This window comes from Saccopteryx leptura, chromosome 3 (genome assembly GCF_036850995.1).
Source record: "Saccopteryx leptura isolate mSacLep1 chromosome 3, mSacLep1_pri_phased_curated, whole genome shotgun sequence".
Lineage (NCBI taxonomy): Eukaryota > Metazoa > Chordata > Mammalia > Chiroptera > Emballonuridae > Saccopteryx > Saccopteryx leptura.
The window spans coordinates 124564779-124592541 of NC_089505.1; the positions used below are offsets into that span (position 1 = coordinate 124564779).

Genomic DNA, 27763 nt, shown 5'->3' on the forward strand with positions numbered 1-27763 from the left:
GAAAGCATAGCAGAGCTCAGGTTTGTGAACCCTGAGAAAGAAGACACTTACCAAGAAAGCCTCCTGGTGACTACTGGGCTTGAATATTAAATCTTCAAAAAAATTTTTATTTATTGATTTTGGAGACAGAGAGGAGGAAGGAAGAGAGAGGGAGGGAGAGGGAGAGGGAGAGGAAAAGGAAGAAGGGCAGAAAGAGGGAGAGAGAGAAGGAGAGGAAGAGAAGGAGAGAGGGAGAGAAACATCGATTTGTTGTTCCACTTACAGTACATTCATTGGTTGATGCCCCTATGTGCTCTGACCATGGATCAAATCCACAACCTTGGTGTATTGGGTTGACACTCTAACCAACTGAGCAACCTGACCAGGGTTAGGCTTGAATTTTAAAAAAGCAGAGCCTAGCAGCACTTCCACACAGGGCCTCTCATGCAAGCTGCACTTCAGGGAGAGGCCTGCACTGAACTGCCTGTCTGCAATATGCTCCTGCCATCTGAGCCAGCCCTTATAATAAAGGAGGTCCTGGAATCCTATTTCAACCAATAGGACTGAGGCTTTCCCCATGGATACAGAGCTGTGCAGCTCCAACCAACTAGAGTGTCTCTATTCTGACCAATCAGGACAGTGCCTTTTGGACCAATCAAACTGTGAAGATTTGGAGTCCTTATCTGCATACAAACAGATCAATCATGGACCAGGGGTGGGAACTTCTATCCATATATACCAGCTCCCTTGTGGATCTGGGAAAGCACTCTTCCTTTCCACTGAGGACTGCAGAGGAGCAGAGGGCTGCCTCATAGCCTTGCTGTTTCACAGCTGTGCTGTATCACAATTGAGCTGTTCCACAGCACATGCTATATCACAATTGAGTTGTTTTCTTTTTTATTTTATTTTATTTTATTTTATTTATTTATTTTTTCTATTTTTCTGAAGCTGGAAACGGGGAGAGACAGACAGACTCCCGCATGCGCCCGATCGGGATCCACCCGGCATGCCCACCAGGGGCGATGCTCTGCCCACCAGAGGGCGATGCTCTGCCCCTCCGGGGCGACGCTCTTTTGTGACCAGAGCCACTCTAGCGCCTGGGGCAGAGGCCAAGGAGCCATCCCCAGTGCCCGGGCCATCTTTGCTCCAATGGAGCCTTGGCTGCGGGAGGGGAAGAGAGAAACAGAGAGGAAGGGGGGGGGGGGTGTGGAGAAGCAAATGGGCGCTTCTCCTATGTGCCCTGGCCGGGAATCGAACCCGGGACTTGTGCACGCCAGGCCGACGCTCTACCACTGAGCCAACCGGCCAGGGCCTGAGTTGTTTTCCATCACAGTTTCCTTCTTCACTGCACTCCAAATTGGGATGCCTGTTGGTATTGAATTGGTGCCAATGACCATCAATTGACAGGTAGTTCAATGCCATTACAGTTTTTCCTTCTGGTTTTGTTCTGTTTTGTTTTTAGAAACAAACTCAGTCTAATATAAATTGAAAAGCAATCTCACGGCAGTATCAGAGGCATTAGCACATGAAAGTCACTGAAGTACAGAATATTTTTAAATATTGGTACTTAGAGCCAAAATTTATTGCATTTACCAGGTGGTCTCTAATGCTGATATTCTAGTTCTATTATCTGATGGCTCTAATTTTTAAGTGGAACTATACTGCTCACAAAAAGTAGGGGATATTTTGCTTCATATTCATTTTGAAATATCCCCTACTTTTTGTGAGCAGTATATATAATGTATGAACAGATTCTTAAAAGGAACCAACAATCTACTTTGGTTTTAGTGTCAGCCGTGTTACAACTTGACCATGTGACTTAAAATATTTTTTCCCATGCTTTCATCCTTCCATCGGTAAAAGGATAGTATTGGCTTTGAGATCTCTGAGATCCTTTTCAAATATAAGCTATTATGATTCCAATAATAAATTCTTCTTTTTTTAAAAGTGAGAGTAGGGGAGATACAGAGACAGACTTCTGCATGCACCTTGACTGGGATCCACCCAGCAACCCATCTGGGGCCGATGCTCTGCCCATCTGAGGCAACTGGCAACGGAGCTATTTTTAGTGCCTGAGGTGGAGACTCAAAGGGTTGACATGCTCAAATCAATTGAGCCATGGCTGCAGGAGGAGAAGAGAGAGAGAGTGAGAGAGAAAGAGAATGGGGAGGGGGAGAGAAAGAGAAGCAGATGGTTGCTTCTCATGTGTGCCCTGACTGGGAATTGAACCAGGGACTTCCACCTCCCGGGTTGATGCTCTACTACTGAGCCAACCAGCCAGGGCCCCAATGATACATTCTTAAATCTGGGTTAGAGCATTTGGATATTTTTAACACAAATATCTACCATTGCTGTACAGAAAGAATTAACTGCTACCATGCTTTCTTTAGCTATAAGCCTTTCCCCTCATTACTGCCTCTCTCCAATTAGGATAATTATAGCAGAAACTATATTTTATATGGGAGGTACACAGTAGTTTATATTCACTTATTTAACTCTTACCACAACTCTCTGAACAAGATATTATTTCTCTTTAAAAGAAAGAGATATAAAAGTTTAGCAGACTGAAATGAGTTGTACAATGTCATAGAGCAGGAACATGATGGAGTGGGATTCAGATACAGGTCTAACTATGAACCAAATTTTTATTTTTAACTATGCTTTTGTGTTTCCATTCACCCAACACTTCTCTATGCAAGGCTCAGGTCAAATTTATTTCCTTTGTAATGCCTTCCCTGTCATTGAAGGCTGAAAATACCCATTCTTCTAAGTGTGGGTACAATTTGTAATGCATTTGTTTTAGATGTATATTTTCTCTAGAATGTGAACTCTTAAAGGTCAGTAACAATTTATTTCTGTATGATTAGCATCTGGTATGGAGGCTGGCAGAGTGGTTACTCAACAAATAACTTGCTATATATGAAAGAATAAATACATGAATAAAATGTAAATTAAACAACTTATATATCCAAATGGTGGCAAATAAGATACTCCTGTATTATCGATGAAGTCAGACGTCATCCAGCAGGAGCTTCTGGGTACAGCCTTTAAGTTCTACAAATGTAAGAACTGTGTCATTATTTTCCAGTAAGTGTTCCCCCTGTTGAGCTTAGTGCTTAGCATGGTGCTTAGCATAATAAAGGTAGATGGGTGACAGAGGAAGTGATGTGTGTACCCTTAATTTGTAAGGCTTTTCTCACACTTCATTGAAACCTTTACTGAGGGCCTACTCTGTGAAAAACCCTGCTAGAAGCTTGTTTATACTCACTTTCCTGATATTTTAAACATTACAGAGACAAAGAAAACATTTATGAAGAAAAAACCCCCCTAGGAAGTTAGAAGAAAATATAAGTACATTAATTCTTTGTTTTAGAATACCCACAAAATGTGTGAAACTGTATTTCTAAATGCATGTTTTTCCATTTTTTTGGGGTTCACATTTATAGATCTGGAGGAAGAAATGTTTTTTGGGACAAGAACAGGGGCTGTGTAATGACATAAGTGACAAGGCACACAGGCCATCTGTCCTGAAGTCAACCTGCCATTACTATTCTTCTTTCCAATGTATTCTGCATTTTATAAATAGAAAAATCTAACTTTCCAGTTGTAAGTGAAACTTCTGAGCGACATGATATGAACAGACAAAAAAAAAAAAAAAAGACCAGAGGGAGCAGGAAAGGAAAGAACTGTAGGATAGCAAAGTAAGGAACAGGAATGAGTAAAAAGAAGAAGAGGATAAAAAGGGCAATATAGGATTCCAAAGAAGAAAGGGAAGGGTGAGAAAAGGAGAAGAGGTAGAAGGTTGGGGGATACTGACAACCTCACTCTGAGTGGTGCTGGGCCACTGTAGGTCCAGAAGGAAACTAGGGGGCTGGTTGGGCCCCTTACTCTGGGCTCCTAGTGGAGATCAGTGTCATTCCTCAGCTTTTAGGACTCAACTACTTTACTACCTTCGACCTTGTAATGCCCAAGTAAGGCAAATAGGCCACTGATGTCTACATAGCTCTAACATATCCAAGAAGTAGAGCTTAATGACCAAAGCTCTGAAGTGAATTCTGCATCTTCTCTTGGTAACTGTTATTAACAACATGGAGAAAATAACAAACACAAACAAATAACTGAATGTTCCCAGCATCCTGGGGGAGGCCTGTGCTGCTATTTTGGTCCTTCCACAGTGCTCAGTTCGTGGTATACCCACCGGACATTTAGTAAATAGTTGGAGAGCTGGGAAATCTTAACACGAGTATTGTTTTAGTTGGGGGCAGGGGTGCAGAAGAACATTTGACAGGTTCTTCGGTGAGAAACCAGTCTCTGTGTTGTGGAGAAATGCTGGAAGATACAATAAGACTCCTCGAGTTAAGTCTTATGTTATTTGTTATTAAAGAGGTGAGGTCTTAAGATGTGCTTTTTAACAGTCTTTAGTTTGGCTGTAATTTAAGATGACTTTTACAAATTAGATCCTAATCCTTGCAGACACAGATGGCTGTTACAGAATAGCCTTGCAAAAACACTAGTCATTTGACTTGAAAAAGCATTCAGAGAAGGATGAAGAGCTATTAACTCTCACCCCACCCCTGGCTTTAAAAGGACTAATGAGTCCTGGGTGGGCTCTCATGTTTAAGTTTGGGTCTGGAATCTGGGTGGGCTTAGGGTATCTGTTTTTATTTGGAACAACCTCTCTTGTTCATTCTGGAATCAGAGATTTAGGATCAGACCTGAGGTCATTAACATTCAACAACAGTAACTGAATGCTTATGGGTGAGGCACATGCTAGGTCAGGGGAGATAGACATAAACACGATATGGACAGTCTGTGTAAATAATTACAGACCAATAGAACAAGTGCTAGTGAGAAGAATATACAAACTGTAATGGGTAGATAGGTGAGGAGCTTGGGAAAAGGGGAGGGCTTCCCAGAGAGGATGACATTTGAGCTGCACATTAAAAGATAAGTTCTAACAGGCTAGGGAAAGTGGAAAGGGTAGATATTCAAGGAAGAGAGAGAGAGAACAGAATTAAAAAAGCACAGAGGAATGAGAGTCTCTTGTGTTGTTAGTGAACAGTAAGCAATTTCATAGCTCCTGGTAGTGGAAATAAGTAATAAGAGGCAGGATTTTAGTTGGGAAAGGTAAGTATAAACCAGATTGTGAAGAGTTTTTGAAAACATTCTAAGGGATCTGTATTTATTCTAGGGCAGTAGGAAGCTACAAACATTTTTAAACAAGAAAGAGGATGATCAGAGTGGGGTTTTAGAAAAACCACTATGTAGCAGATAATTCCATGTTGACCAAGGATCTTAAAATGGTCCTGTGTTGGATTCTGCTAAGCTCTTGATTTCTCCTACAGGAACAAAACTTTGGTTAGACTTTTCCTCTGGGCAACTGGGCCAAACTTAATCTAAATCGCCTTTGGGATAGGGCTGGAGGTAGAAATGGGGTCAGGTATGAAAGGGACATTGGGAGACAAGACTGTTCAGCAGTGTAAAACAAAGCATGCATGATTGGGATCTAAATCAAGAGTAAATTTTCTCTAAGATTAAGTGACTGATCCTCCATTTAGGGCTAATCCATACTGTCACTTAAGATGCTGCACCAAAGACACTGAATTCTTGATCAGTAGAGTTCCAGGCAAGCAGGTAGCAGGCCCAAGAACCCTCTGCGTTTCACTCACAATCCCCTACTTCCCACAGTCAACATTTTTACCCTGTGGGAAGAATCATTAACACTAACACTGATCATAAAACCCATATCCTTTTAGGAGATGTTACTTGTATCCCACCTCCAATAGTCAGAGTTAAAAATTAATTTGAAAGAAAATAAAGTATAATTTTAAAAGCCAGGAAGGTCTCCTTAGACTCCATCTCTTCTAGTACTTCCATTTTACAGATGAGGCGAAGAAGGGCAGTGAAAATAACCGAGGGCTAGGCTCATAAAGTTCTCATCACAAGAAAAAAATATTTAGTAACTATGTATGGTGATGGATGTTAACCAGACTTATTGTGGTGATCATTTCACAATGTACACAAATATCGAATCATTATGTTGCACACTTGAAATAAACATAAAGTTATGTCAACTGTACCTCAATTAAAAAACAAAACAAGGGAAGAGGAGGACTAACTAGCACCTAAGTTTTGTAACTTCTCCAAGGTGAGATGTTTATCACAGAGCACACAGCTGATACAGAACCCCTTAATAGTGGCTCTTTTCTAAGCTTCACATATTTATAGTTCAACTACAGTGACAGAATTTAAGGTACTTGGACACAGCATGTGCATACATGTGCTCCCTTGTGCAGTCTGTGCATCGTATAGTATATGAATAAAGAGGAAGAGGTTGGAGCAATGGGTGGAGCTAGTGAGAGAGAGAGGCCAAAGGCCAGTACCTGGGGACCACTATAGTCTCCTTGAATTAGGCAAAAGTGATAGGATCCTCATCCTCCCTAGGGGGTTTGTAGCTGACTGGTGGAGCTACATATACCACTGGTTTCTGTATCTATCCTGCAAATCTGACAGCCAATGTGAGGGACTAAGATGAACATTAACTAAATTCTTGGGCTTTGAGTATTAGATAAAGTCCAGTTTACTAAGCCTCACATTACTCAATTGTAATAGAATCATAGAATATTAAGATTTACTATGTATGTTAAAGGTAGGCTAGTCTAAGCCGCATCCCATATAAAGGAAGAACACCAAGAATGACTCCTTGTCTAATATATTATTGCAGAAAGCAATCATTCACTAGTGTTGGGTTATCTCCAATAATAGAAAAATCACTACCTTACAACACAAGATAGTTCTCTCTTAGAAAATACTTTCTTGGTTCTGGCTGGTGGCTCAGTGGATAGAGTGTTGGCCTGGCGTATGGACGTCCCAGGTTTCATTCCTGGTCAGGGCACACTGGAGAAGTGACCATCTGCTTCTCCACTCTTCCCTTTCCCCTTTCTCTCTCTCTCTTCCCCTCGCGCAGCCAGAGGCTCAATTGGTTTGAGCATAGCTCTGGGCACTGAGGATAGCTCCGATGGAGTAAATCAGCCTCAGGTGCTAAAAATAGCTCAGTACTGAAGCACTGGCCTCAGATAGGGTTGCCAGCTGAATCCTGCTCAGGGTGCATGCAGGCATCTGCCTATCTTCTCTCCTTCTCACCTTAAAAAAAAAACAACAAAAGAAAATACTTTATTATAGGACACTTTCTTGCCTCCTATAACTATCAGCTGATTAGCATCATTTCTGTCCTTGGAGCATTGCAGTCAGATCCCTCTTTTACATGACAGGCCTTCAATTAGCTGAAGACAACAATCACATTTCCCACAGCCTTTCCTTCTCTAGAGGAAATGTTCCTCAAATGATACAATTTCCAGTTCCCTCACCTCCCTATCAGCCCTGCTCTAGACATGCTCCTGTTTCATCACACTTCCGTGTGGAGTCTAAGGACTCTTTCAGGGGTAGTTTATCTAGTATAGAGCTGAACTGGACCATTAAGTTATCCTCTTATTGGAATTATAAGATTATATCTCTAAAAATACAGCTAGCTTTTTGTTGGTAGAGAAAACACAGTGTATATTCAGCTTAATTAAACCATAATCTTTGCTAAAGTACAATCTTCCCATCCAAACTTGAGCAATTAATTTTCTAAACCTAAGCAGGCGTCCCCAAACTACGGTCCATATGCGGCCCCGAGGCCATTTATCTGTCCCCTCCCTGCACTTCTGGAAGGGGCACCTCTTTCATTGGTGGTCAGTGAGAGGAGCACTGTATGTGGCAGCCCTCCAACGGTCTGTGAGCCAGTGAACTGGCCCCCTGTGTAAAATGTTTGGGGACCCCTGAATGTAATACTCTATCTCTTTATATTTCTATAGTATTTCTCTAGGTTTATTTTTGTCTATTGTTTTAGTACTTTAAGGTTTTCTTGAATCTTATTTTTCACAATCCAAAAATCTCATAAAGTCTTCATTTAAGCTGCTAATAAGTATGGTGAGCAATAAAAATTAAATATAAAACCTCTAGTCAAATGGGCTGCGAGGAAAAGGTGAAGGGATAAAGCAAAGGAAAACACCTTACAGACACAGACAACAGTGTGGGGACTGCAGGAGGAAGAGGGTAGGTAGGTACGGGAAACAGATGGCGATGGAGGGAAACTTGACCTGGGGTGGTGAACACACACCACAATATACAGTTGATGTATTGTGGAGCTGTGCACCTGATACCTGTGTAATTTTATTAACCAATGTCACCCCAATAAAGTCAGTAATTTTTTTTAAAAAAGAAAGAAAACACTGAGGTAGAACAATACTGGGTGGTGGTGGTAGTAAACAGGTTTCTGCTATACATATAATCATATTCATTTTCAAAACTTGGACTTGAATACCACACTGGAGAGCTTTCAGTCTTGTCTTCATTCCTCATATAAAATGATCATTCCATTCTCTGATAACTAAGAGTAAAACTACCTCACAGTTCATTCAAGAATTATCATTTACCACATATGACATCATCTCATCATCTCTATTATGGAAATTATTTAAATCTTTGACCACTACTTAAGAATTAACAGATTAATATTTTTTTGTTGTTAGAGTATCTTAAGTAACTTTGTGCACATGGCATATTTGTATAATCTGTGTACATTGTCTTCTTTGATTTAATTTGCTGAAGACTGCCTATCCACTTTTTTCTACATTTCCCATCTATTTAGTCCACTTTGAAAATAACTGTAAATTGGGTTATTCCTAAAATTTGACAATTGTAAAGATTTATTGCTTTTTGGATAGAGAAAACTGAGAATGTATTTAAAATATTCACTATGAAAACATCTGTATATGTCTGTCAGGCATTTTTAGGTGGAATTCTGTACAATAAAAATGTTGGAAAAAGAAAGTTATAAAACCTCTTGGTTCCCTCTAGGGAGAGGGTGGTCTCTTAACACTTTCTGGACACCACCATTTAATCAGCAGTGAATCTACCTCCTGCAGAGTACCCTGTCTACTTTGCCTAGGAATACCAGGAGAGACTATTAAGCGTCTTGTTGAAATGCAGATACACAATGAATATAGGTTACCCTCCCTGATCTCCCAGGCTAGTAAGAACTATCAAATCACAAAATAATCTTGTTTTAACACAACTTGTTTTTAGTAAACTTAAAATCATTGATCTTGATCTAACTGTTAAGCATACAATTTTTAGATTTATTCTGAGGTTTACAGAGATGAGATTTTGGGAAAGCCTGTATGAATGCTGGAACAGGCAAAATAGCTAGAAGACCTAGTACCTAAATGGTAGCATAGGCTACTGGGCACCTGTCTGCTAGCCTCAGAAACCACACCTTCCCTGAAGGCTGAGGAAAGAATGGTGTACAGAGCAATGAAGGACTGGTGGTGTGTGGTCTTGTAGCAGGCTGAATCATGGATGGGACTGTCCTTGGACTAGGTTGTCCAGCGCTAATAATGGGTATCTCCATCTGAGCACACTTCCAGAGATAGGCATAGGAACTTACGTCTCTCCTGGGAAAGGTACTCAGTAACTTGAACTCATCCCATGGAAATCCTTTGGAAGCTACAAAATCAAAGACAATCTGGAGCTTATTGCTGGCCAGGAAACGCCGCTCAAGGAACTCTCCACTGGGGGTCCGGATCCGCAGTTTGCTCACAGGCTCAGCATCTTCTTTTGGCTCTGGAGGCAGGGCCTGCTCTAAGGAGAGCCGAATGGCCTATGGAGAGCAGAACCAGGTGTTAAACTAAGTGAGGGATGAGACTGGGGAGTAGGGGAGAGAGACACTAGAAAAAATCTGACGCACAATGGAATCGTGTTTTTTATTTTAAATAGCTCAGTGATTTTCAACCTTTTACATCTCACGGCACACATAAACTAATTATTAAAATTCTATAAAACACCAAAAAACATATTTTTGCTGATCTGACAAAAAATAGGTATAATTTTGATTGATTTACCAAAAAAAAAAAAAAAAAAAAAAGAATAGTAATAGTAATTACTTATCCTTTTTGCTGCAAAGTGACTTAAAAAAAAAATCTGGTGTCCATACCTGTATATAAGGATTTCTGGTACCAAAAATTAGGTAATCAGACTCAACCTTATTATGTGATGTGACCAATATACATATTTATGGTTGAAACCAGGGCATTCACACTCAATGGCTATTGTTGTGTTGGTTGTCATCATTTTTTTTATTTGACAATCTAAAGCAGTGGTCCCCAACCTTTTTTGGGCCACAAACTGGTTTAATGTCAGAAAATATTTTCACGGACCAGCCTTTAGGGTGGGACGGATAAATGTATCACGTGACCGAGACAAGCGTCAAGAGTGAGTCTTAGACGGATGTAACAGAGGGAATCTGGTCATTTTTTAAAAATAAAACATCGTTCAGACTTAAATATAAATAAAATGGAAATAATGTAAGTTGTTTATTCTTTCTCTGCGGACCGGTAGCAAATGGCCCATGGACCAGTACTGGTCCGCGGCCCGGGGGTTGGGGACCACTGATCTAAGGGATTGTAAATGGTCAGGTATTGCATGTTCCAAAAATTCTTGTAGAATACCAGTTGAAAATCACTGTATTAACCCAATAGGCAATAAATTAAAATAAATCCCACCTTGATGACACATATTATTGATAGGTAACTCCATAAAAATGGCAATTTAATTGTGTGTGTGTGTGTGTCTGTGTGTGTATGTTTTAACTGAAAGCTGCAGGTATTTCTGATCGAGGAAAAAGGCATCAAATAGTCAGTTGTTTCCTTTTTAGGAAAAAAAACTAACGTTATTGGAAGAATTTACAAAACACACACACACATTTATATTAAAAAACATACATTGCCTAAGTAGAAATGACTTAAGAGTTTGTATAATACTAGATAATATATTAACATTAAAGTGAAATAGAAAGATTTTGTTTGGGGTGATAAAAATTTTTAGAAATAGAAATGGTGACTGTATTTTCTGAATATACCTTTTTATATTTTTGATTTCTGGCATATGTAAATATATTATGTTTAAAAATGTTTAAAATAACCTACAGAAAAACAAAGTTTTCTCAGATACCAGTATGGATAAGAAATGACAGTATTTTGTCATTTAGGATAATCTGAGTCGGGGTCAGGAACCTATGGCTCACGAGCCAGATGTGGCTCTTTTGATGGCTGCATCTGGCCCGCAGACAAATCTTTAATTAAAAAAATAATAACGTTAAAAATATAAAACATTCTCATGTATTACAATCCATTCATTTCCTACTGCTCATGTTCATGGTTGCGGGTGGCTAAAGCCAATCACAGCTGTCCTCCGGGACAACACCAAATTTTTATTGGGTAATGTGTAATGTACACGGGTTGTTGTATGGCTCTCATGGAATTACATTTTAAAATATGTGGTGTTCATGGTTCTCTCAGCCAAAAAGGTTCCCGACCCCTGAACTGAGTGGTTCTAATACTAAAAAAAAAAATTTTCTTTTTAGAGAGAGACAGACAGACAGAGAGACAGAAAGAAAGTGAGATGAAAAGCATCAACTCTCGTTGCAACACCTTAGTTGTTCATTGACTGCTTTCTCCTGTGTGCCTTGACTGGGGAGCTACAGCCGAGCCAGTAACCCCTTGCTTAAGCCAGTGACCTGGCTCAAGCCAGCAACCATGGGGTCATGTCTATGAGCCCACGCTCAAGCCAGCGACCCTGAACTCAAGTTAGTGAGCCTGTGCTCAAGCCGGATGAGCCCATGCTACAGTCAGTGATCTCGAGGTTTCAAATCTGGGTCCTCAACATCCCAGCTGATGCTCTATCTACTGTACCACTGCCCGGTCAGGCTAATACTAAAGTATTTTTAAAAAAACATTAAGAATTTCTGCAATATGTGGAGAAAGCTCATCTTTTCTTAGATTTTGAGGTTATTTTCCTTCTGGAGGCATTGGGTAACACCATCTACATTAGGGGATTATAAAGGTGGGAATTATATACATGATATATATATAATAAAATTTCCAGTGTGGTGTCTGATATAGTAATATGCTTCAGTTAATGTTTGCTTAAGGTTGCACTAAATAGTCTTACAATCTCATTTTTCATATGAGGAAGCTGATACCCAGAAATGGAGACAAAAGAAAGTTCAAAAATTAGAAGAATAGGAAGTTAAACTATTTATTTTTCCTTTTTTGGGGACAGGACACACAGCAGTTTATTTAATATTGGTGTCCTGGGTCAGGAATGAGTTTCAGCTGCATATTTTCAAGTAGTAAACTATTTTAGCAATGCCATCATATATTAATAACCCAATGAATACATGATGCTGTGTACAACAAAATTATATTCCAGTTGTAGTATGTCTTTATAGTATTCCCTATATTGTACCATAGTAATCTTTTAATAATTAAAAAACATTTTCCCCTTCAAATTGAGAGAAAGAGAGAGGAAGGCGGAGAGCAAGAGATGGGGAAGGAGGTAGGGAAGGAGGGAGGGAGGAAGGGAAGGAGGGAAGGAGGGAGGGAGGAAGGGAAGGAGGGAGGGAGGGAGGAAAAGAAGGAGAGAGGGAGGGAGGGAGGAAGAGAAGGAGGGAGGGAGGGAGGGAGAAGCATCAGTTTGTTCCACTTAGTCATACACTCATCAGGTGCTTCTCATATGTGGCCTGACCAGGGCTCAAACGAGCAATTTTGGCAGCTGGGACAACATTCTATCCAACGAGCAACTGGCCAGGACTGTAGGTACTTGTTAATGTCTGGGTTCCTCACTATCCTACAGGCTATATTAGAGTGTGGGAACATGTCTTAACTTCTTATTCCAAGTGCAGTGAGTTCATAGCACAAAATAGACGGTCAAGCCTTGGCCAGATAGCTTGGTTGGTTAGAATATCATACAAGGTTGCTGGTTTGATTCCTGGTCAGGGCACGTACAGAAACAGACTGAGGTTTCTGTCTCTCTCTCTCTAAAATCAACAAAATAAAGTTTTTTAAAAAAAGAGATGCTCTACATGTAATGTTAAAGATGGAATAAACTAACATGTTAACTGAAATAATGCATGTGGAAGTGCTTTGTATGGTGATAAACACACAGTAGGTGCTCAACAAATGCTTAAATAATCTGAGGTCTAACTCCCTCCAGCACTAACTTTTCAGACTGATTTTCTATATTTGTGTCCCTTAAAAGCTAACGATGAACTGCTTTTAGGGTAAACTACCTCTGTGGATTAGTGTTATTCACATCTGCTAAATTATAAAATGGTATCATTTGACTATTCCTTTCTAACACTGATGGTTCCTTAAAACCTTATTTTATTTTAGATTATAAAACATTATTCCTGATTGTAAAAGTAACAAAATTTATTAAAAAATATTAAATAAAAAAATTGAAATTAATTTCTAGATTCACTACGAAGAGTTAGCCACTGCCATCACTCGAGTGTTTATACCCATTAATTTTTAAACCATTTTTCACTGTATAGTTTGGTGGTATCAAGTGAATTTATAATATTGTGTTACCGTGACCACTATTTCTAAAACTTTTTCATCACTCCAAACAGGTATTCTCCATTAATTTTTCGTGCATGTTTTATATATATTTAAACTTACAAACAAAATTTGAATCAGTGTTACACTGCATAAAGCTTTATCTTTCGTTCAATCATGTATTTTGTCATTGTTTTAAAGTTTTTACTGAATTACAATGTTCATGTAACTTAACATACAAATGATAAGTGTACAACTTCATATATCTTCAGAAAGAGAACATACCCCTATAAATAGAACCCTGATCAAGCATCTACAAGTCCCTTTGCCACTTTCTGAGAATTACCTTCCTCAAAGTCAATCACTATCTTGACTTTTAACACTGCAGTTTAAAAAACTTTAATATTTAAATTAAATGTAATGTATGATTGGGAACAGGCTTTGGGTGTGACAAAGGTTCAATTCCTGGTCATTAGACATATGTCAGTTTTTAAGAACTTCAGTTACCTCACATAAGAAATAGAGCCAGTAATATCTTCCTCACAAAGGTTCTTGTATAAAATGCAGTAATGTTTATAAAACACTTAGCAAGTGCTGACACATGGCCAGCACTCAGTAAGTGCCTAGCATGGAGCCTCTGCTGTAACACTGTGCTCAATGGATGACAGCCGGTTTTGTTGTTATCATATCATTATCATTATTCTTTGCACCTACAGTGTGTCCATAAAGTCATGGTGCATTTTTGACCAGTCACAGGAAAGCAACAAAAGATGATAGAAATGTGAAATCTACACCAAATAAAAGGAAAACCCTCCCAGTTTCTGTAGGATGATGTGGCAGCATGTGTGCATGTGCAGATGATGACGTAACAACGAGTATACAGCGGAGCTGCCCACGGCCATGCCAGTAGAGATGTGGACGGTATAGAGAAAAGTTCAGTGTGTTCTGTGGCTCGCTAAATTCGAATCCGTGACCAAAGTGCAACGTGAATATTGGCGCGTTTATAACGAAGCGCCACCACATAGGAATAACATTACTCGGTGGGATAAGCAGTTGAAGGAAACCAGCAGTTTGGTGGAGAAACCCCGTTCTGGTAGGCCATCAGTCAGTGACGAGTCTGTAGAGGCTATACGGGATAGCTACCTAAGGAGCCCTAAAAAATCTGTGCGTGAGCACACATTGAACTGCACTGAATAGGTATGAAACTGGGAGAGTTTTCCTTTTATTTGACTTTACAGACACTACTTTAAATCAGAACCTAATGTGATATTTCCTGGTTTCTCCTCCTGGTCTCCCCTTAATACACCTGTCTGCTTGCTTTCTGTTTTGACATTTCCCTGCAAAGTATAACAACAGATGCTACACTATTGTCTGAACTCAACCAATTATACTACAGAAGAATAAACAACAGTAGCTCATTACCCCATTCATTGTGCAGACAATGTCTGCTTCTCAATGCACCCAGTTTTTAGGGCTTTTCCCCAGAATGAAAACAGGCCTCAGAGATCCCACACCACTGGTTCAAAGAGGCAAACAATGAAGAGATATTGGGTAAGTTGGCAATCTTGGGATCTAAATATGCAAGTTTTTTAACTGGCAAAAAAGAACAACACTGTATCAGTAGCTCAGTTTGAAATATATGGCTAAAAGCAAAGGCCTTGCCTAGTAAACAATACTGAAAATGCTATAAAGGTGTTTTTTTTTAAATCTGCATTTTAGGTTTTTAACAATACAAGGAAACCTGGTATAAGTTAGAAATACAAACTGATCTTGGACTTTCTGTTTTACTAAAACATAAATATTCAGAGCATTCAAATCAAAGGGATGAGAAATACGGACTTTTTCAAATATTAGCCAGTAAAGATATATACCCAGAAAAGACTGTTTCTACACAATTACTTTTTTTAAAAAAAGGAAAGCTACTCACACCAATCTCTTATAATTAACAATAAATTTGTACTCACCATGCATACATAAATACATGCACACACACACTGTCTATGCTTCTACGAGTAACCATCAAATAATAGTTTACAGATGGTTGAAGCAGAGTGTGAAGTAGGCTAAAGCTAACATGAATTCCACAAATTCTTACTGAGCACCTTCCATGTGCGAGGTTTTGTTTTAGGTAACAGCAAAATAGTAGTGAACAAAATAGATCTAAAAAATTCTGCTTACATGAAGCCTGTATTTCAGTTGAATGGGAGAGTGGGAGAAAGATAACAAAAACACACATAGGAAAATGTGCAATGTGTCACATAGTGATGAGTGGTATCTAGAGTACAGAGCGCTGGTAGAAGGGAGGAAGGGGCACAACTTGGCTGTAAGCCTCAATAAGCAAAGGACTAAAGGAGAGGGAGTCACATCGACAATTAGATCTGAGAGAAGATTATAGGCAGAAGTTACAGTAACTGCGAAGCTCTGGTGCCCCGTCTTGACTAAGGCACAGCGAGGTAGCCAATGAGGCTGGAGCAAATTGGTAAGGGCTAGAGAAGTTAGAGTTGAAGTTAGAGAGAAATCAAGGGAGAGGGGTGATTACATCATATATGGCCTTGAGCAGCCCACTTAATGATTTTATCCCCATTTTAAAATTAAAGTATAATTTATATACAGTAAAGCCTATATTTTTAAATGTATAGATCTGTAAATTTTAACAAATATATATATATATTTGCATAGCCAATATCAACAATCAAGATAAGACCAGTTCTATCATCATCTCCTCCACCAAAAAACTCCCCATCACTAGTTGCAGGCAACCTCTAATCTGTTTTCTGTCCCTAAGTTTGCCTCTACCAAAATGTTATATAAATTTAATTGAAAATATCATATAAATGGCTGCTTCATTTAGTGTAATGCATTTGAGATTCATCCAAGTTGTGGAATATATCAGTAATATTCCATTGTCTAGATATAGTAATTTCATTACTCCTTCTCCAGCTAAGGAATGCTTGAGTTGTTTCTAGTTTTTGGCAACTACAAATGTAGTCACTATAAGTATTTGTGTATAGCTTTTTGTGTAAACAAAATTTACTGTTATTTTCATTTCACTTCTGTGAGTACATAGGAGTGTGACCACTGGGTCATAGGGCTTGTGTATATTTAACTTTATAAGAAAGTGTCAAATTATTTTCCAAAGTGGATGAGCTATCAATAATTCCGATCACTAATGTATGAGTTTCAGATGCTCTGCCTTTTTGCCAGTACTTGGTATTATCCTTTTTCCTTTTTAAAAAGCCATTCTAATTGGTATGTATCTATTGTGGTTTTCACTTGCATTTCTCTGATGACTAGGAATGGAGTCTTTTCATATGCTTATTTTCTATTGTGTATATCTTCTTTGAGAAAGTGCTCAAATATTTTGCCCATTTTTAAAGTTGGGTTGTTTATTACTGAATTTTGAGATTTGTTATATCTTCTGGACATTAGATATATGATTTCCTCCCAGTCTGATGCTTGTTTTTTCAATTTCTTAACAGTGTCTTTTGAACAGAAGTTCTTAATTTTGATTAAGTCTAATTTAGATATTTCTTATTTACACATTTGGAGTCAGATCTAAGAAATCTTTGCTTCACTTAGGATCATGAAGATTTTCTTCTATGTTTTTTTCTAGGGCTTTAATAGTTTTAGGTTTTATATTTAGGTCTATAATCCATTTTGAGTTAACTTTTGTATGTGATACAAGGTATACATTAAAAGGTTTTTATTGTATTTTATTTTTTGATAATTGCAACATCTTTTGTTGGAAAGATTTTCCTTTCTTCATTGAATTGCCTTTGCATTTTTGTTGAAAATCAATTCACCATGTGTAGGTCTACTTCTGGGCTATTTGTTTTGTTTCATTTATCAATGGAATTTATCTTTTTGGCAATTCCCACACTGTCTTGATTATATTAAATCTTAAATTCTGGTACTGTGAGTCCTCCAACTTTGTTGTTCTTTCTCATAATTGTTTTGGCTATTCCAGTTTTGTTGCCTTTTCATAAAAATTTTAGAATTACTTTGCCAGTTCCTAAAAAAAAAAATCTGCAGAGATGTGGATTAGAATCACTGTAAAGATTTTAGCTTCTGAGATATGAAACCATTGTGAGTTTCTGAAGTGATGCAATGTACCAATTGCTTTTTTTTTTTTTTTTTTTTCCTGAAGCTGGAAATGGGGAGAGACAGTCAGACAGACTCCCGCATGTGCCCGACCGGGATCCACCCGGCACGCCCACCAGGGGCGACACTCTGCCCACCAGGGGGCGATGCTCTGCCCCTCCGGGGCGTCGCTCTGCCGCAACCAGAGCCACTCTAGCGCCTGGAGCAGAGGCCAAGGAGCCATCCCCAGCGCCCGGGCCATCTTTGCTCCAATGGAGCCTTGGCTGCAGGAGGGGAAGAGAGAGACAGAGAGGAAGGGGGGGGGGTGGAGAAGCAAATGGGCGCTTCTCCTATGTGCCCTGGCCGGGAATCGAACCCGGGTCCCCCGCACGCCAGGCCGACGCTCTACCGCTGAGCCAACCGGCCAGGGCCACCAATTGCTTTTTAAAAGATTTGCTGAAAGACATACAGGAAAGGCAAAAATTAAGGCAGGGAGTCAAGCTGAGAGTCTACTAAAGTAATTCAGGTAACAGATAATGGTGGCTTGGATGAGGGTGGTAGCAGTGAAGTTAGAAGCATTTGAGTTCTGCACATATTTTGAAGGCATTATCAATAGTATATGCTCACATGAAAGGGGGAAGTCAAGAAAGATTCCAAATTTTCGGCTCAAACAACAGGAAAGATTTTCTACTTACGAAAACAGGAGCAGGTTTGGGTGGGAGGGTATGTTAATAACATGTTAACTTTATGATGTCTGTTAGCAATCTAAATGGAGATGATGGGCTAGCAATTAGATATTGAAGTCTAAAGATCAGCAGAAGGGAGGAGCTGGAGATATAAATTTGAAATTCAGACGTATAGACAGTATTTAAAGGCATGGTACCAGATAAGATCATCAAAAGAATACAACAGATCCTGTGTGGGAACAGTTGTTCTGACCCCATTCAGCAGCATTTACTGCTCCTGGCAAACAGTCTGTCTAGATCAGCGGTTCTCAACCTGTGGGTCGCGACCCCGGCGGGGGTCGAACGACCAAAACATGGGTCGCCTAAAGCCATATGTATTTTCTGATGGCTTTAGGCGACCCCTGTGTTTTGGTTGTTTGACCCCTAACGGGGTCGCGACCCACAGGTTGAGAACCGCTGATCTAGAAGTCTGACTAGCTTACTGAAAACACAGTGTCACCGTTGGATAAAGTAAGTCAAGGCAAATGATCATAGTTCTTAAATCACAATTCAGATATATGACCTTTGGGTTGCTGCTAGGTATGAGAATCAGTCTATGGGTTGTGATTTGGATACCACGAAACTAGTATTTCTAGTCTATTTTAATGGAATACTTCAAACTGGAACTATCTAAAAATTGTGGATAGATGGTCTCTGTAATTATAATGAGGTGTATTTATGTATTGGCCACTACCTTATTACATTGTTAAAGAGATTCAATAAGATAAGTTTGTTAAGTGCTCAGCACAGAGTTTACCACATATTAATTGCATAATAGAGAGTGATAATGATGGTGGCAGGGAGGATCATCCTTATAGCTCAGTCTAGTGGTGTTATTTTTATGTGCCAAGAAGCAACTTATATAAGATAAAGTCACAAATTATAAAGAGCAATTTTACTTTAATAACCTATTCATGATCCCACCTTCATTCTTGGAATAGGTAGAAAGAATACCAGATAACTCTAGTTAAGCTGTTCCCAGGCAAAGGGTAGGTAAGAATTTTAAAATAGGCTTTTAAATCCTGTTATAATACTATCTTCCTTACCCATTTTGTAGAATGGTTGTGAAGATCAAATCAGAAAACTGAAGGGAAGTACTAAGGCTTCAAACTTTGTGCTCTCCCATTCTCAATTAATGATCTTGAATATTATCTAACACTTTCTATATATTTGAGGCACCAAAATGTAAAAAGAAATAATTTTGGGTAGATAGGCAAAAATGCAACATTTTTCCTTTCTAAGGGAACTAGCAGTAAAAGGCAACAGCTATCTGCCCATTCTCACTGACCTATGACTCTCCAAAACTTGGCCCTGTTAGCTTTAAGCAGAAATCATCTTCTTCCAAGTATCTTCAGCACTCTGTGCTATTTGAATAGTTTTTCCCTGAGTAATTTTGTATCCCTCTACCCTTCTGTATTAGACAATGAGCTACTTAAGTAAAGGGACTATGTCTCACTCATACTACATAGTTTCCATAGCACCTGAGTTAGTATTTTGCACATAGAAGATTAATAATTATTTGCAGAATAATGACTAACTAAAAGACCTGGGAGTCAAAAATCTTAGCTAACACCTTCTCTATTTACCAAAAACTCAGTGGCAAAAAATAATATTCAAGAATTCTTAAAGGGTATGTAGTTCATACACTTCTCTAGTTCCTATAAATTCTACTTTCTAAAATGGACTACCAGGTGGCTCAGTGGATAGAGGGTCAGCCCGGTGTATGGACATCCTGGGTTGAATACCCAGTCAGGGTACACAAGAGAAGTGACCAAATGCTTCTCTCTTCCATCTTTCCCTCTTACCCTCCCATAGCCAGTAGCTTGATTGATTCCAGCATTGGCCCAGGCGCTGAGGATAGCTTGGTTGATTTGAGCATTGTCTCTAGATTGGGGTTGCAGGTGGATCCCGGTCAGGGCACATGTGGGAGTCTGTCTCACTATCTCCCTTCCTTTCACTTAAAAAAGAAATAAATAAAATAAAAATAAATAAAATGGATTATCAGAAAAATATATTACTTGGGCCTTTGCAAAGATGTTTTTACTAGATCATGTTCTGGCCTTATGAATTTGAATTACATAAAGTTATAAGAAGCTTTTATAACATGACTTGCTATTGCTATTATAGGTACTGGATATAGTTGGGATAGTATTCACCATACTGCATAGCTTCCTCTTCAAAGGGAACCACAGGAGACATTTCTAAGGTCTTACTGCTTAAAAAATCTGGTAGCCTTTTAAGATACTGGTCTTTATCAGATGTTACAGAGTAAAACATGTAAGCAATCATATTTTCCTTTGTTTTAGCCCAAGAGAAGAATACAACAAATTTTGTGGTTCATCTTGAACAAATGTACAGAACACTATCACATGCATCTGGTGCTTCTGATGGATTATTTGTTGTTACTACGTTAATCTTACCTTTGCCTTTATTTGCCTGGATTACAATATCTTTTCTTTCTTTTTTAGTGCACTTGGATTGCAAGTATTTATGTAGGTTACTTGAAATTCATTTTAGAAATAAGTCAATATATAAATTAGTAAACTAGGGGAGATTTTTGTCATCATTTCTTTGTTCTTTTCTTCAGAATAGTCTTAAAGCCTTTCTCCTTACATGGCCAAGGACCAGATCAATATGCCTTCCTAGATTTTACTGATTTCACTCCAACAGTTACCACACAGCAAAATGAGGCCAAACACTAAGGTATTTCTCTGTAACTAAGGTGATTTGACTATTCAATACTTCATTTTTGTACAGGATTTTGAAATACTAAAGATAATAATAATAAAACCATTCTTGTTCCTCAATGCAATTATATGGGTTAGAATTTCTGCTTAGAAAGGAGGCAGTATTACTACGAAAAGTCAGGTGCCTGCCTTTTAGTACAGATGCATCCAACCAGTTTGGTAACGATAAGCAAACCGCATAATCTCTCTGGGTCTCAATTTCTTTCAAGATTGCACAATACCAGCTTTTCCCAAAGGATCGTTTGTTGCAGTGGTCCCCAATCCCCGGGCCACGGACCGGTACCAGTCCGTGGGCCATTTGGTACCGGTCTGCAGAGAAAGAATAAATAACTCATATTATTTCCGTTTTATTTATATTTAAGTCTGAATGATGTTTTATTTTTAAAAAATGACCAGATTCCCTCTGTTACATCTGTCTAAGACTCACTCTTGACGCTTGTCTCGGTCACGTGATACATTTATCCGTCCCACCCTAAAGGCTGGTCCGTGAAAATATTTTCTGGCATTAAACCGGTCTGTGGCCCAAAAAAGGTTGGGGACCACTGGTTTGTTGCATATTAGTGTGCTGAAACGTGTTAACTACTGCTCCATGAAAAAACGATCTATTAAATTCGGGTAGGACTTTATTTAAATTAAAATAAATATAAAATAAGTTTCTTGAACTGGCGACCTCAGCATTCCCAGTTGAAGTTTTTATCTACTGCGCCACCACAGGTCAGTAAAATAAGTTTCTTAATGGTGGGATTTAAAAGAGCCTTTAATTGTAACACTCTGGGGAGATGTGCAGAGTACATAGTACTGCCTGAACTTGTTTTCTTGGAATGAGCAAGTGTAAGTAATGACTAGTTGCAAAATATGACTTGTCCTCCTTTCCCCATTCCCCATCCTTTTACATGTTTATAAGCTGGAACATATATATTGAGGTATGCTAAAGAATGCTTACGGAGCCTTCTAAATGAGAGGACAGGCTTTACCTATATTTGGAAAGGGAGAAAATTTTAGCTGAGGGTAAAGAGGTAAATCACCAGAAGAAAGTACATATGCTTCCAAGCTCTAGATCAGAATACACAGCCTAACCTGTGGTGGCACAGTGGATACGACCTAGAACACTGAGGTTGCCCATTTGAAACTCTGGGCTTGCCAGGTGAAGGCACATATGGGAAGCAACTACTACAGAATACACAGTTAATTGACATTTGGCAAGTAAATGGTTGAAGACATGCTATTAAGAGAGACCATGTGTAAAAGAACATGAAAGAGCAAAAGTCCTATATTTTTAAACTTTATTTCCTAAAATAGCCCAAAGCACAGTAACAGATACCCCTTTTATCTAAACTTTTGTGAAACTATGCATAAGTGATTCCTATAGACACAGAGAATGGCATATGGCCCTGGACTGGAATGGAGTAAGCACAACAGCATGAGCTTTGTTGTCATAAAGACCAAGATGAGAATCTCAGCTGTTCCCTTTTCTATGTGTGACTTCTGAATGAGTTTGTTTCTCTCACTTTAGAGAAATCTCTATTTTTTTATTTTTGTGACAGAAACAGAGAGAGACACAGATAGGAATAGACAGGAAGGGAGAGAGATGAGAAGAATCAATTATTCGTTGTGGCACCTTAGTTGTTCATTGATTGCTTTCTCATATGTGCCTTGACCTGGGGGCTACAGCAGACCGAGTAACCCCTTGTTCAAGCCAGCAACCTTGGGCTCAAGCTGGTGAGTCTTGCTCAAACCAGATAAGCCTGCACTCAAGCTGGTGACCTCGAGGTTTTGAACCTGGGTCCTCCACGTCCCAGTCCAAGGCTCTATCTACTGACTACGCCACCCCCTGGTCAGGTGAAGAATCTCTAACCTTATAGCTTGGTTTTGTTTTTGTTTTGTTTTTTTAGGTGAGAGAAGGGGAGATAGTGAGATAGACTCCCGCACATGCCCTGACCAGGATCCACCTGGCAACTCCCATCTGGGGCCAATGCTCGAATCAACCAAGCTATTTTTAGTGTTTGAGGCTGACACTGGGACCGACTGAGCTATCCTCAGTGCCTGGGGCTGATGTTCAAACCAATTGAGTCACTGGCTGTGGGAGTAGAAGGAGAGAGAAGTGGGAGAGGGAGGGGAAGAGAAGCAGATGGTCACTTCTCCTGTGTGCCCTGACCGGGAATCAAATCCAGGACATCCTTTTGCCAGGCCAATGCTCTATACATTAAGTGAGCTGGCCATGGCCTTTGTAGTTTAACAGTCAATGAGTAAGCAAATATAAAGTAGCTAGCAGAGCACTCGAGGTACAGAAGATGCTCAAGAAAATATTTTCTACCTTCCATAACAGAGACCCCTCAGCACACAGACACTATAGTTTGTCAGGATAGTATTCTGTACATATATGATATGTATGTCTCAAACCACTCAATAAGTATTTACATGTGAATAAACTTCGATTTTCAAACAGTAAAATATTGCACATATTTGAATATTACGGGCTCAAATATTACTTCTTCTAAAGTGTTGTCTGATCTCAAAGCTGTAACTGATTTTTACTTTGCCCTTAAACTTGCTTTTACTTCTCGTGGTATTCTAAAGTTTTTCTCGATTTACTGTTACTTGCAGACAATCTGCATCTTCCCTACAAGATGTAATTTCTTCTGGCAGGAAGAAAATATTTTATTATCCTTTGTTTATCTTTCAGTGCTCTGCACAGTTCTCATACACAAAAGATGAGTTGAATAAGTACGAGGTGGCATCCTCTGATTAAAAATGATGACTAACGGCGTTTTCCTCAACTCAAATTAGAGCCCCTCAGGCCTTTCCATCACTTGTTAGATGGCTTCCTCTTTTTATAAGTGACTCTTGTATTAATCTCATGTCCAGAAAAAAGTTCTAAAAGTCCTTTTTTGGCCCTGGCCGGTTGGCTCAGTGGTAGAGCGTCGGCCTGGCGTGCAGGAGTCCCAGGTTCGATTCCTGGCCAGGGCACACAGGAGAGGCGCCCATCTGCTTCTCCACCCCTCCCCCTCTCCTTCCTCTCTGTCTCTCTCTTCCCCTCCCGCAGCTGAGGCTCCACTGGAGCAAAGATGGCCTGAGCACTGAGGATGGCTCTGTGGCCTCTGCCTCAGGCACTAGAATGGCTCTGGATGCAACAGAGCAACGCCCTAGAGGGGCAGAGTATCGCCCCCTGGTGGGCATGCCGGGTGGATCCCAGTCGGGCGCATGCGGGAGTCTGTCTGACTGCCTCCCCGTTTCCAGCTTCGAAAAAAAGAAAAAAAAAAGAAAAATAAAAATAAAAGTCCTTTTTTGTGAAGCCACCCTAGAAAGTCATTTGATACCTTCTCTTTGTTTTCACTGCACTTCAGACAAACCTTTTTCATAATGTTACAAATGGCATTTTAATTCTATTTTTAAAAACTATGAACTCCTGGACAGGAGGACCCATGTCTATATCCCTATCCCTAACAGATTTTGGGCATGTACTAAGTATTTTTAAAAATTTGCAAAATACGTGAATGAAAAATTCTCTATATTACTACAGACATGATGACATGAACTTATGGGTGAAAAAATCAGCCAAGCTAAATAGATTTCCCATATTTAGGGGCCCAGTGCAAGAAGTTACATAAGTAACTCACAGTGCCTTTCGGTGGGTAAAATGAAGCCTGGGGAAAAGGCCAAACACACAAACTCTGTATTTTTTGGGGTGAGACAATATTCAGGAAGGATGGGAGTGTTTGTAAGGCAACAAGAGGGGAAAGGAATTGAACAGAACACTATGAATCTAGTCCAAGGTCAAGTTTTTCTAAGAGTTCCATACAACAAATTAGGAAAGGTTAGATCTTCCACACTAAAAGGAATCTGGGAAAAATATAAAGAAGTATGTTCTAAGATCGATGAACAGCCCCAGTATCAAAGGCAGAGAAAACAAACCTAGCTTTTGAATAACTTTCCTAAAAGTTATGTCCTACCTCTCGTTCCTCTTCTTGTTCTTTGCGAATCTGCTCCAAACGAAATTGTTCTGCCATCTCTCTCTCTTGAGCTTCCCTCTGTTGATACAAGGGAAAGGAAGCCAGCACTCAATAAGTAACTTACTTAAAAAAAAAAGGAAAGAAAAGAAAAGTTCATTCCCAAGTACACTGTGGTAATGGAAGTATTTCTCTCTGGAACAAACATAAAAATGAAAGCAACAGCAAAGCATATCTCTCTGTTCATGTTGGGTTCCTTTTAAGATACCTAGGTAGCTCTGGGTAGTTTCACATTCACTACAACCTTTCTCCGGTCTTCCTTTACTGCTACGTTACATGTACCCAAATGTCAAGCTCTATGCACTCCAGCCTTTACTGTGCACCCCTTGCTTTCTGGCTCCTTGCTGCTAGCATGTATGACTTTTTCTCTCCTACCCCTCTTTATCCAGTTCACATATATAGCTCTTCTTTGAAACCCTTCCTGGTCCATTCCTACTTCTTGGCTTTACAAAAAGCTAAAAAAACTTTCCACTAAACTCTTACAGAACTCAGTACTTCTCTTATGACATTTAGGATCCTTGCCTAAGTATTACAGCTATCTGTGTCTTTTTTTTTTAATAATTTTTTTAAAATTCATTTTAGAGAGGTGAGGGAGAGACAGAGAGAGGAGAGACAGAGAGAGAGAAGGGGGGGAGGAGCTGGAAGCATCAACTCCCATATGTGCCTTGACCAGGCAAGCCCAGGGTTTTGAACTGGCGACCTCAGCATTTCCAGGTCGACGCTTTATCCACTGCACCACCACAGGTCAGGCTCTGTGTCTTTGACTTAATTTACTCTCTACCCTATTGTGAGTCTTCTTTTGAGGGCATGAATAACTGTGCCTTATTCATTTTATCTTCCTTCAATGCCCAGTACAGAAGCAGGTGCTCAAAATGCATTAAATAAATCAGTGATTCTCAACCCTGACTGCACATTTAGAATTACCTGAAAAAGTTTTTTTAAAAACTGCTAGGTTGTGCCTGACCGGTGGTGGTGCAGTGGATAGAGAGTCAACCAGGGTCACTGAGGTCCCAGGTTTGAAACCGTGAGTTCACTGGCTTGAGTGCAGGCTCACCAGATTGAGCAAGGGGTCACTGACTTGGCTTAAGCTCCCTGGTCAAGGCACATAAGAAGCAATCAGTGAACAACTAAAAGGCACATGAGAAGCAATCAGTGAACAACTAAAGTGATGCAACTATAACCTGATGCTTCTTATTTCTCTCCCTTCCTGTACCTCTCAAAAAAAAAATTGCTAGTTTGTACCATATATAGACTGACTAAAAATCAAATAAAGTAGATACTAGGCCCATTTTTGTTTTCATTTTTATGATTCTTGACAAACTTTAACTTGTCAAACTATACATTAAGGACTAGAAGTAGAAGTATATTCTGTTAATTGAATCTAGCTTTCTCTAGTGCAAACCTAACATTCTTAAGGATCAAAATGATAAAAGGGCTGGCACTTAAGTAATGAAAGACCAGTTAGGACTGAGTTCGTTATCCAGAAGTCCCTTGACCAAACCTACCTTTGCTCTGTCGGCCTCAAGTGAAAGGCGATAGGCCTCATCTTGTTCTCTCTTCACATTTTCTCTGGCTTCACGTTCATCCTTAAAAGAAAGAAAAAGATTCCAATGTGTTTTACCATATTATTATTTTTTTTAAAAATGGCAATCCTCTTGTTTTACTCGTGTGTGAATTTATTTTAAGTAAACAAGCCACTTTTAAGGCGTATAAAATATAAATAAGTAAACAAACAGTAAGATGAGTAGCATGGTATGCAGTGAAAGAATTTTTTTTTTTTTGTATTTTTCTGAAGCTGGAAACGGGGAGAGACAGTCAGACAGACTCCCACATGCGCCAGACCGGGATCCACCCGGCACGCCCACCAGGGGCGATGCTCTGCCCACCAGGGGGCGATGCTCTATCCCTCTGGGGCGTCGCTCTGCCGCGACCAGAGCCACTCTCGCGCCTGGGGCAGAGGCCAAGGAGCCATCCCCAGCGCCCGGGCCATCTTTGCTCCAATGGAGCCTTGGCTGCAGGAGGGGAAGAGAGAGACAGAGAGGAAGGAGGGGGAGGGGGTGGAGAAGCAAATGGGCGCTTCTCCTATGTGCCCTGGCCGGGAATTGAACCCGGGTCCCCCGCACGCCAGGCCGACGCTCTACCGCTGAGCCAAATGGCCAGGGCCTGAAAGAATTTTTGAAGCCTAGCTCTCTACCACTTACAAACTGTGTGACCTTGGACAAGTTATTAACCTTTTTTTTTTTTTTAAAGTGAGAGTGGGAGAGATACAGAGACAGACTCCTGCATGTGCCCCGACCAGGATCCACCTGGCAACCCCTATCTGGGGCTGATGGTCTGACCATCTGAGGCCATGCTCACAAACAAGCTCTTTTTAGTGCCTGAGGCAGAGGCTCCACAGAGTGATCCTCAGCCCCTAGGGCCAACGTGCTCGAATCAATCAAGCCAAGGCTGCGGAGGGGAAGAGAAAGAGAGAAAAAGAGAAAGGAAGAGGGGTAGAGAACGAGATGGCTGCCTCTTCTGTGTGACCTGACCAGGAATCAAACCTGGGACTTCCACACACCGGGTTTATGCTCTACTGCTGAGCCAACTAGCCAGGGCCTATTTAACCTTTTTAGGTCTCAGTTTCCTCAACTATAAAATAGAAATAATATTTGTCTCATAGTGTTGTTGTGAGAATTAAATGCACTAATATATAAACTGTCCAGCAAAGCACCTGACAGTTCATTTTCACAATTAGTTCTTTTCACTTTCCTCCTGATTTTTCAAAGATAAACTTGGGAGGCTGA

General features: G+C 39.9%; 1 protein-coding gene across 1 annotated transcript in view; it reads right to left on the reverse strand.

Moving 5' to 3' along the window:
* Nucleotides 1-27763, reverse strand: part of FAF1 (Fas associated factor 1) — a 495805-nt gene that overhangs the window by 33245 nt on the left and 434797 nt on the right. The window contains exons 16-18 of the mRNA XM_066376249.1: nucleotides 26483-26563; nucleotides 24921-24998; nucleotides 9470-9682 (exon numbers count right to left, since the gene is read on the reverse strand). Coding sequence (XP_066232346.1) covers nucleotides 9470-9682; nucleotides 24921-24998; nucleotides 26483-26563 — 372 coding nt within the window. The remainder of the gene's footprint in view (nucleotides 1-9469; nucleotides 9683-24920; nucleotides 24999-26482; nucleotides 26564-27763) is intronic.